Genomic DNA, 12,147 nt, shown 5'->3' with positions numbered 1-12,147 from the left:
TAGAAACATGTTCAAAACAGCATAGACAACACAAATTACCTAATTAACATAACATAATATTGCATAATATAATATTTATTATGCATATATAATATATATGCATATTACCTCATGATTGAGCTGACTTACCATCACATAAAGTTTTATATGATTTTTTTTTTACAAAATAAGAATGAAGGTTTTTTTAAAGCCATATATATGCAATAGATTTAATGCACATGTAAAAATAAAAGCAGTCAAATGTTAGATGTTTTTTAATTTAATGACAAAAAGAAGTATTCAAAATGTATCTATTAACTTGCAATCTGCAAAAGAGTGTTCAAATATTCCATTTAATGTCAGAGAGCTTTAAATAAACACAAGTTATAAATAAATAAGTTTTTTTTTTTTTTTTTTCCGCAATTTGTAATTTTGTCTGTGACCCTGGGAAAAACAAAACAAAAAGCCTTTACAGGGGCATATAACTGAACTAAATAAATGAATGAATGAATGAATGAATAAATAAATACCTTTTACAGAGGGAAGCTTTTTGGATATTTCAGTTAAAAGCTACCATTTTTTCTGGGTTGAATGAAAAATTAGATTTGATTCAATTTTTGTAAAAAATAAATAAATAAAAAACAGATACATTTTACAAAGGGAAGCTTTTGGATATTTCAGTTAAAAGCTACCGTTTTTTCTGGGTTGAATAAAAAATTAGACTTGATTTAAATTTTTGTAAAAACAAAAATAAATAAATAAAAATAAATACATAAATAAAAAATAGATACATTTTACAAAGGGAAGCTTTTGGATATTTAAATTAAAATCTACAATTTTTTCTGGGTTGAATGAAAAATAAGACTTGAGTAAATTTTTGTAAATAAATAAATAATAGATACATTTTACAAAGGGAAGCTTTTGGATATTTCAGTTAAAAGCTACCATTTTTCTGGGTTGAATGAAGAATTAGACTTGACCCAATTTTTTGTAAATCCATTACCAGTATTTATTTATATTATGTTATGTTATGTTATGTTATGTTATATTATATTTTCTCTTTTTTCCTTTTCTCCCTTATGTATTGTATTTTATTTCATTCAGCAAATATGATGCAGGGCAGTGCATCGAAATGAACAACATAATTCTTTATGTTCATTTATTGATATTGTATTTGCCTTGTCCATTATAGTGTATGTTAATTCTGTCTGTTTTACCTTAGGTACATGGATTTTTTCCCTGTACCCTCAAACGTGAGCACAGACTTCCTGTTTGAGAAGAGCGCAAACTACTTTGACACTGAAGTTGCCCCAAAGAGAGCAGCCGCCTTGTTACCAAGAGCAAAAATCATCTCTATACTCATCAACCCTGCTGACCGCGCATATTCCTGGTACCAGGTGCGTTTATATACACAAAGCTTAGCTTAGTTGGTTAGTTAGTATGAATCAGTTAGCCCCTGCTGGAAAATGTCATATCTACACCATCTGATGTTGACTATTATTTCCATTTTGCGATCGGAGAATTTTCCTGTCTGCAGCTTTTGATGTCACATTGATTTTTGTGAATCATTTGTCACATTTAAGCCTAAAAAAAGAACTTGGAAAAAACTGTACATTTCAAATCATCAGGGATCCTACACCAGCCAATCAACTGCCACTGAGACGAAGAGGAATGCTAATGGATAGCATAGATATTATCGACTTTCTCTGTACCGACACATTGGATGAAAACAACAACTGTTTAATTTCACTTCTGTCACTCTCTCTGTAGCATCAGAGGGCTCATCAGGACCCTGTGGCGCTAAACTACACGTTTCACGAGGTGATCTCTGCAGGGCCGTCGTCCCCCGCAGCTCTGCTGTCTTTGCACCGCCGCTGCCTGCAGCCTGGAGCCTACAGCAGCCATCTGGAGCGCTGGTTACACCACTACCAACCAAGTCAGGTGTGTATACACACACACACACACACACCTACAACCGACTTCTGGAACTTGTTACACTACTATTAACCCAGCCAGGTGTGCACACAAAAGATCTGTCCCTTAAAAGAAGTCTTTTCATCTTAGTCAACGGCTTTGACATGCTATGATATAACTAGCCTTCATTTCAGTCCTGGATGCTGATTGGTCAACATGTTAAAAACATGTCTATATAGACAATATAATAGCAGCTAAGACACACAACACTGGTTTAGCTGGATGTTGTCTGTAACAGCTTTTATGACTGCCATGCGGTGATAATGTTTTAATGACAAATAGTACACTATAAAAATAGTACACAATAAAATTTTTAGAGCTTGGCGTTACTAGAACACACTATGTTTGGTACGTTTTTTTTATGTTTTTGAAAGAGGTCTTTTATGCTGACCAAGGCTGCATTTATTTGATCAAAGAAAAGTGCTGTCAAAATACATCGCATCCAAATACAAGTTTTTGTTTACATAATATATGTGTACTGTCTATATTTATTATGTAGGCTAAATACAGTATTAATACACACACAGAATGTTTGCATGTATTTACATGTATTAATATATTCATATAATTTAGCCTGTGATATATATAAAAATATTTTATTTAGGGCTGTCAAACAATTAATCGTGATTAATCGCATACAGAATAAAAGTTTGAGTTTACCTAATATATACGTGTGTACTGTGTATAATCATTATGTATATATAAATACCCACAAATTAATGTATATATTTAAGAGAAATATGTTATGTACAAAATATTTTTCTTTATATATAACACATTTTATAAAAATGATAATAAATATATATACTTGTAAATATTTCTTAAATATATAGATTAATGTGTTTGTATTTTTATATATATATATACTAGGGCTGTCAAACGATTAATCACATACAAAATAACAGTTTGAATTTGCCTAATATATGTGTGTGTAATTATTTTGTATATATAAATACACACAAATTAATGTATATATTTAAGAGAAATATGTTACGTACAAAATATTTTATTTATATATAATATACATTCTATACAAATTATAATAAATACATATACTTGTAAATATTTCTTAATTATATACATGAATGTGCTTGTATTTATATATACATAATAATTACACACAGTACACACATATATATTAAGCAAACTCAAACTTTTATTTTGTATGCGATTAATCACAATTAATCATTTGACAGCCTTAATTTTAATATATAAACATAACATTTTTTTTTTTTTAAATATAAAATATATGCATGCATGTTTGTGTATTTATATATTCATAATTAACATACACTATAGGCTTACACACACATATATTATGTAAACAAAAACTTTTATTTTGCTTGCAATTAATTGTGATTAATCGTTTGGCAGTACTATCGAAAATAAAGTAAAAACCTAATATTGTGCAATGTTATTGCAATTAAAAAAATGGTTTTAATATATTTTAAATTGTCATTTATTTAAGTGATTGCAAAGCATATTTTTTAAGCAGCCATAATTTCAGTCATCAGTGTCATTTAGCCCTTATTTTGAAAACAGATGTGCTGCTTAATATTTTTTGGGAGCACAGTACTTTTAGGATTCTCTGATATATGAAATAAAGCAAAAAAAGCATTTGTTTAAAATATAAATATTTTTAAGTATTATAAATGTCTCTACTCTCAATTTTGATCAAATAAATGTATCTGTACTGAATAAAGTATTAATATTAATTAAGTATAAATAAAGTATTAAGTTTTAATTAAAGTTTTTCTAAGGTCCAGATTTTTTATGCTGGTTTTAGCTTGTTTTGATACTTGCTTTGTTTTATTTTAAGTAATTTCAGTCATCTTGAACCCTTGGAAGTTTGCTGAGGCCCCCTAGTGGATCCCAGGCTCCTGTTCATTTATAAGTTTATAAGTTCATTTATAAGCAACAATTGTGCTGCTTAATATTTTTTTGGAAACTGATACTTTTTCACGATTCTTTGAATAAAAAGTTAAAAAGAACAGCATTTATTCAAAATATAAATCTTTTCTAACAATGTAAGTCTTTACTGTCACTGTCAGTTTATCTAAATATATCAATTTACCCTATCCTTGCTGAATAAAAGAATTAATTTCTTAAAAAAAAAAAAAAAACATTGAATGGAAGTGCATGTTATTACAAAAGATTTCTATTTTACATAAATGCTGTTCTTTTTAAACTTTTTATTCATCAAAGAATAAGTATCACAGGTTCCACAAAAAAAATATATATATTAAGCAGCACAACTGTTTCCAACACTGATAATAAATCAGCATATTAGAATGATTTCTGAAGGATCATGTGACACTGAAGACTGGAGTAATGATGCTGAAAATTCAGCTTTGCATCACAGGAATAAATTTATTTTTAAGTATATTAAAATAGAAAACCACTATTTTAAATTGCAATAATATTTCACAATATTACCATTTTTCCTGTATTTTTAATCGAATAAATGCAGCCTTGATGAGCAGAAAAGGCTTCTTTAAAAAATATTAAAAATCGTACTTATCCCAAACTTTTGTACGGCAGTGTAAGTGAACCTGCACTCGTTCAAAACCATCCCATAATAGTCTTGAGCAGGTGTGTTAAGCTGCATCAGTATGTGTGATGTGTGTTTTGTCCTGTGAACAGCTGCTGATTGTGGATGGTGTGCAGCTGCGCTCCAGTCCTGCTCAGGTGATGGATGGGATTCAGAAGTTCCTTGGAGTCACTCCGTACTACAACTACACACAGGCACTGACGTATGAGCTCCTTTTATTATTACACACCCACACCAAGAGCACTTACTACAACTATGTTTCAGTCTCAGTCCTCGATTCTAATTTATTTCATTGTAAACATATGTTGTTATTGAGATGTATTATTGGAGGTGTAACCAGTTCCTGCCCTCTATTTAAAGGTTTGATGAGAGTAAAGGTTTCTGGTGTCAGAAACTGGAAGCAGGACGTACTCGCTGTCTGGGAAAGAGCAAAGGAAGGAAGTATCCAGAAATGAGCCTGGAGGTACAACTCACTTCTCAGCATTAGAGCTCCAGATATGAAGATAAGATGGATATACTGTAACTGAACAAAAATAGACATTGAAGTTCATTTATAGCCAGTGAAGTTTTAGTTCTGTTTTCCTCTCTATAATTGGCTGCACGCTCAAAGACGCTGATGGAATGGAATGTATAAGATCTATTTTGAGGATGTAGAAAGAGTCAGTTTGAAATCATGTGGGAATTAAATACAAAAATAAAAAAAATATATTTTTAAAATAAATTGTCACTGATTGCTGATTAGTGTGTGTTGCAGCATTTGGTCACATCATTTTCAGAGTTGTGTTTTCCTCTGTTCAGTCTAGTGTGTAAATGCAGTAATATTCAATCAGTATATTTGTTATTTGAACGTATTTCTTTTTTTTTTTTATCTTAGAATTTTACTCAAGTCAGTTATTAGTCAAAATTATGAGATAAAAGTATAATTATGACAGTGTTATGAAACATTCAGTTATGAAATGTCAAAATTGTGATTCTTTCTTAGTATCTCAATTTTATCATTAATCTTTTGTAATGAATTTTTAATCTTAGACTTAATTTTTAGATCTGTTGACTTAAGTTCTCAAATCTCATCATTTTGTCATAATTTCAACTTTTACTCAAGTTTGACTTGATGTCAGTTGTTCAAAATATGAGATAAAAATATGATTACATAAGCAAAAATTATGTTAAAAAGATCATTTTGGCCTTTATCTCATAATTCTGACTATATCATCATTTTAACTTCATTGTAAATTTTTTATCTTATCATTTTGGCTTATCTCATATGTCATAATTTTGTCATAATTTTATAATTTTTCTCATAAGTTTGACTTGATGTCAATTGGTTCAAAATATGAGATAAAAAAATAACGCAAGTAAGATTTAAGTAAAAAGATCATGATTTTATCATCTCATAATTCTGATTTAGTATCTCATCATTTAAACTGTAATCATTTTTTATCTTATAATTTTGACATTATCTTCTCATAAGTTTGTTCTCGTATTTTTTGTCAGTTTTGATTGTCATAATTTCAACTTTCTTATAAGCTTGACTTGATGTCAGTTGTTCAAAATATGAGATAAAAATATGATTACATAAGTGAAAATTCTGATAAAAAGATCATAATTTTGACTTTCTCATAATTATTTGTATCTCATAATTCTTTGTCTTGAATTTATTGTATAATTTTGACTTATAATTGAAAAAAAGATAATAATTTAGACTTTTCCCTCATAATTCTGACTTAATGTTTAACTTTGTCCTTAATTTTTGTCTTATAATTGACTCTTATAATTGATCTCATAATTTTGATTTTCATAATTTCAGCTTTTTCTCAGAAGTTTGACTTGATGTCAGTTGTTCAAAATATGAGATAAAAATATGACATAAGTAAAATACTTCTGACTTAGTATCTCATATATTTACTGTTATGTCATGAATTTTTTATCATCTAATTTTGACTTATAATTGACTTGTCTCATATCTCATAATTTTGTCATAATTGTAAAAAAAATTTTTTTTCAGAAATTTGTCTTGATGTCAATTGATCAAAATCAAATAAAAATATAATTGCATGTTAAAAATAATAAAAAATATAATTTTGACTGTCATAAATTTTTTATTTTATCATTTTGAATTATAACTGACTTTTTGTCATAATTTTATCATCTTTCTCAGAATTTTGATGGTCAATTGTTCATAATATGAGATATGTCAATAATATGTCATATCATAATATGACAAGTAAAACCTGATAAAAAGATTGTCTTTGTTTTGATTTAAATTTCAACTTTTCCTCAGAAGTTTGACTTGATGTCAGTTGTTCAAAATAAGTGAAAAAATAATGATAAAAAGATCATGATTTTGACTTTTTATCTCATAATTCTGACTTAGTATCTCATTATTTTAACTTTTTGTCATGAATGTTTAATTTCATAGTTATGACTTATCATTTTGACTGTCATAATTGTGTTTCTCTCTCTCAAAAAAAAAAAAAAGTGTGTATTGTGTGTAACTCACATTGCTTTTTTTTCCCCCTCCTTTCAGTCGAGGGTGTTTCTGTCGGAGTATTACCGTGAGCAGAACGTGGAGTTACTCAGGATGTTGAAACGTCTCGGTCAGCCTCTGCCCATTTGGCTCAGAGATGAACTGCACAACGCCAGTTGGAGCTGATAAGAACCTGCATAAGAAGAACCACGGCAGAACCCTGCTCCACACAGGAGAACTCGGGGCCCGTGTGCGGCAGGAGCCCAGAGAGGACTGACCCCTCTCGCCCTCCATACTCCGCACAGGATCTGATGGAATAGACGGGCCGATCACTCTGTCAGTCTGAATGAAGCCCTCAGAGTCAGAAGAGAAGCTCTAAACCTCGTTATGGGAACTTGTAGTGGACGTTCACGGAGTCATGGATATGGAAATGGGATCGACCCGATTGGACGGCTTCAGAAAGACTTCTAGAGAGGTTGAATATCAGTTGTGAACTGGCTGTTTTGAAATGCAAATCTAGTCTTCTAGGAAGAGAGGGAATCGTGCAAAACCTCTAGGAGCATTTTGTGGAAATACCCATGAAAGGAAGGGACTATGAGAGGATTATTTAAATTTTATTCTCAAAGTCTTTAACTCTGCTAAGCAGAGAAGTATTTAAATATGTCTCATACATTTATGCCATCTTGCTGCCTTTCTCAAAACAGTTGCTGTTGAAGTGATTTCTGTTTGAAACATTGTGTAGCCCTAGAAGCAATGAAGAGTCAAGGTTCATACATGTGGCTACTTTTAGCAGATTTTTTTTAGTATTGAATGAACTGGGCAATTGTTTCTTTATTAAAATTCTCATTTTGACTGGCTGCAGTATTGTTGAAAAGCTTGGGGTTGGTAAGATTTTTTAATGTTTGTGAATGATCGCCAAGGCTGCTTTTATTTAATCTAAAAAAAAAGTAATGTGAAATATTATTATTATTATTTTAAAAAACTCAGTAAATCAATTTTTGTATATTTTGTTATTCCTGTAATAGCAGGAATACTTACGTCTTCAGTGTCACATGATCAAATATGTTGATTTGTTGTTTGAGAATTTTTTTTTTAATGCATTAAACATTGATGTATTTTTCTGGGTTCTTTAATAATTAGAAAGTCCAAATGAACAGCGTTTATTTGAAATCGAAATCTGTGATAAATTTGCTTGCTGAATCAAAGTACTCATTTCTTAAAACTAAAATCTTACTAATCCCAGACTTTCGAACACTAGTGTATGTGATCTGCAAATAAAAGCACTGTTCCAAAACTTAGCAAGCATTTCAAGATATCATAGCTATTTAGGCAGGAAATATAATTGTTCTGTATTTTTTCCCCACACATCATGTACTCACATAGAGAAAAATACATCGTAGAGCAAAGAGTAAAATAATGCACCGACACAAGACAGAGCAGGGTCATTTAGATATGAAGCGGACTTAGCTTTCAAATTTTGTCATTTTCATTGAAATTCAAACAATAAATACAGTTTTGTTGATATCATTACAGATCACTGTAGTTCTGTAGATAGATAATCAACTGATTATCTGTTTCTCTTTACTAGTTATGAAATTAACATGAATGAACATTCATGAACAAAGTATCTTGTTTCAGTCGTCAGTTAACATTTTTTCAAGGTTAAGTCCACTCTCCTGTCTGCTTTGTCTGTCAAACAAAAATGGCAGATTCGGCGTTATGATTGGTCAGATCACCTGTCAATCATTTAAATCATCCAGTGTCCCACGATAATACTTTTGTAGGTAGTAGACCAGAAGGAAGCGAACTATGTTCTGGAACAGTCCAATCAGTGCAGAATCAATGCAAAACTGTTTTTATATGTGCCAAACTAAACGTTGATACATTGCTGCCACACACATATTTTTTCCACTCAATTATGTCGTAATAACAAGATATGTCTTTAAAACAACATATTTTCTTGTAATAACGAGGTTATGTCGTTAAAAACAACCTTTTTAAAGTTAAAACATCTTTTCTCGTAATAATGATGTTGTTAAAACTACCTTTTTTTTGGTAAAACATTTTCTCGTAATAACAATGTCATTAAAATGACTCGCTAAAAACATATTTTTCTCGTTAAAACGACACCTTTTCTCATAATGAGACGTTATTACGTCATTAAAACATTAAAACAACCTTTTTCGGGTTAAAATGACATTTTCTCGTAATAACGAGATGTGTTGTTAAAACGTTAAACTTTTAAAAAATTCTCGTTAAAACAATTTTATTATGGTTTATATTATGTGAGTGAGCTAAGCGATTGTCAGCGCTGCTGTCGCCACAGCACATCTTGTTATTACGAGAAAAAAAATATTTTTACAAGAAAAGATGTTGTTTTAAAGACAACGCATTATTATGAGAAAATATGTAATTTTAACGAGAAAAGGATTTCGTTTTAATGACATAAAATTTTATTACATGAGAAAATGTCGATTTAACATCATCTCGTTATTCTGAGAAAAGATGTAAATTTAACATTGCGTTATTACAAGAAAAAAATGTCGTTTTACAGAGAAAAGTATGACATTTGAATTGTTATTGCGAGTGAAGATGTCATTTTAACGAGAAAAGGATGTAGCGTTTTACGGCATAACATTTTGTTATTATTAGAAAAAAGATGCCGTTTTAACAAGAAAAGATGTTTTACTGACATTATTATGAGAAAAGATGTTTTAACATATCTCATTACAAGAAAAGATGTTTTAACAACAAATCACATTACGAGAAAAGATGTTTTATCAACAAATCACATTACGAGAAAAGATGTTTTATCAACAAATCACATTACGAGAAAAGATGTTTTAATGACATCACATTATTACGAGAAAAGATGTTGTTTTAATGACGTAACATTTTGTTATGATGAGAAAAGATGACGTTTTAACAAGAAAAGATGTTTTAACAACAAATCACACTGAGAAAAGATGTTTTAATGACATCACATTATTACAAGATGTCAATTTAACAAGAATGTTGTTTTAATGACAACATCTTATGTGAAAAGATGTTTTAATAGCATATCGCATCATTACAAAAAAAGATGTTGTACTGAGATAATTGTTGTAATGAGAAAAGGATGACAACAAAGGAGAAAAGGAACAACATTTCGTTATTACGAGAAAAGATGTCGTTTTAACAACAAATCACATTACGAGAAAAGATGTTTTAATGACAACATCACATTATTACAAGATGTAAATTTAACGAGACAAGAATGTTGTTTTAACAACATATCGCATTATTACGAAAAAAGATGTTTTACTGAGATAATTCTCGTTTTAACAAGAAAAGATGTAGTTTTAATGAGAAAAGGATGTTTTAACAACATAACATTTTGTTATTACAAGAAAAGATGTTTTAATGTCACAACATTGCATTGTTATGAGAAAAGATGTTGTTTTAACAACATATCACGTTATGAGAAAAGGTGTCATTTAAATGACATAACTTATGTCATAATTGAGTGGAAAATACTATATGTGTGGCAGCAATGCGTCACCGTAAAATCTGGAAAACCTTCTTTTTTTGGGGGGGCAAAATGAGAATTACCTATGCTGTATTGCCAACGAGTGAATGTGCATTGTGTATGTGTAGCAACAGTTGGATACATAAAAATGAATCAACAATATGTTGTGATCCCAAGTCATGTCTGGTGTTCAATTTAAGTGCACACATTGGGAAATAAAGGCACAGAATGGAGACGGGCATCTCATTTTTCTCTTCTTCAAAGTGTAAAGTGAGGTGAACCAGAGGGGTGAGTATCTTATCTGTGTTCCTGCAGTCCACTTTATCAGCTGAGAGGAAGAGTAGAGAGAGAGTTTGATTAATCACCGCACAGAAACAAGAGACTCGCCCTCCATTTGAGAGCTTTGGGGCCCAGCCGCTCGAATGCAGGAAACAAAGCCCTTAAATAAGACTTGCTCAGGTCCACTGGGAACCGCCACAGACAGTACACTGTGTGCTGGAGGGGAGAGAAGGAAAAATAAATGATGCGCACTCCATAAAGCGCCTATGTAACTGAATGCAGACACGCACTATTGATGCAGCAAATGCTGCTTGTGTATTAAACTAGTACTTTGGGGCCATTTTCTAATACATCTTTACAGTTGGACACCAATCAAAGCTGTAAGCGCTTCCATGTTTCAATCCTTTTACCGTGACAGTACACAAGAGTGCATGTACAATAAAAAGGGAAGGAGATTTTATGGCTGTTTCAAACAGAAAGCCCATGTCTAATTCACAGTACATTAACCATGGACATGTATAGTACATTTCATAGTTACTGGTTCATTAAGCACAGGTCATACATTAAAGGGAGTACAACCGGAACACTGAACAAGAAATGGGCCCCCTGAGACACTAGCGCTGTAACTTTTCTTACATTAATCAGCATTATATTACAGCATTTGAGATGGCATTAGCATTGCTGTTTGTATGCTTTACGCTGCACTGCCAGCTATCAACGTGGATTGCTTTTGAACAACGCAACTGACATGTTTAAATCCCCAAAAAGCAGTAAGGACATTGTTAAAATAGTCCAACATACATTTTATGAAGCTATTCAAAAACACTTTTTGTGCACACAGAAAACAAAAATAAGATCTTCATTCAACATTCAACAATTGTTGAGAAACGTTATTTTTGTTTTCTTAGCACAGAAAGTATTCCCGTAACCACTGATGTCACATGGACTGTTTTAATGATGTTCTTACTACCTTTTGGATCTTATATGTGATCGTTATGTTGCTGTCTATGCAGGGTCAGAAAGCTATCAGATTTCATTAAAAAATATCTTAATTTGTGTTCTGAAGATGAATAAAGGTCTAATGGGTTTGGAACATGAGGGTGAGTAATTAAAGATTGTTTTTTTTTTTATTTCAAAAAAATCAATGTACTATTTTAGTTTGATATTTTTAATTTAATTTTTTTTAGGGGATTTTATGGTACTAAACTATATTTATGCAGTACTTGTAAATCATTTATAAGCTGTTAGATGCTTGATGAGCATAAGTTTGGTTTCTTTCTAAAGAAAACACATGGCATTTTTTAAGTGGAAAAAAAAAGTTTTAAAAAGTTCACGGTTATGCACAAAAATACTATTTTTAAATTTTATATGAACTGTATATATATATAA

General features: G+C 30.8%; 1 protein-coding gene across 3 annotated transcripts in view; it reads left to right on the top strand.

The window, feature by feature from the left end:
• Positions 1–10,720, top strand: part of ndst2b (N-deacetylase/N-sulfotransferase (heparan glucosaminyl) 2b) — a 92,960-nt gene extending 82,240 nt beyond the window's left edge. For all 3 annotated transcript variants that reach the window (XM_051124155.1, XM_051124156.1, XM_051124157.1), the window contains exons 10-14: positions 1,202–1,376; positions 1,750–1,920; positions 4,597–4,706; positions 4,865–4,967; positions 7,032–10,720. In XM_051124155.1, the coding sequence (XP_050980112.1) occupies positions 1,202–1,376; positions 1,750–1,920; positions 4,597–4,706; positions 4,865–4,967; positions 7,032–7,157 (685 nt within the window). In that variant the 3' untranslated portion in view covers positions 7,158–10,720. The remainder of the gene's footprint in view (positions 1–1,201; positions 1,377–1,749; positions 1,921–4,596; positions 4,707–4,864; positions 4,968–7,031) is intronic.
• Positions 10,721–12,147: the final 1,427 nt, after the last annotated feature.

Source organism: Labeo rohita, chromosome 12, assembly GCF_022985175.1.
Source record: "Labeo rohita strain BAU-BD-2019 chromosome 12, IGBB_LRoh.1.0, whole genome shotgun sequence".
Lineage (NCBI taxonomy): Eukaryota > Metazoa > Chordata > Actinopteri > Cypriniformes > Cyprinidae > Labeo > Labeo rohita.
Note: the sequence above shows the minus strand (reverse complement) of the source record. Positions and strands in the feature narration are given on the sequence as shown.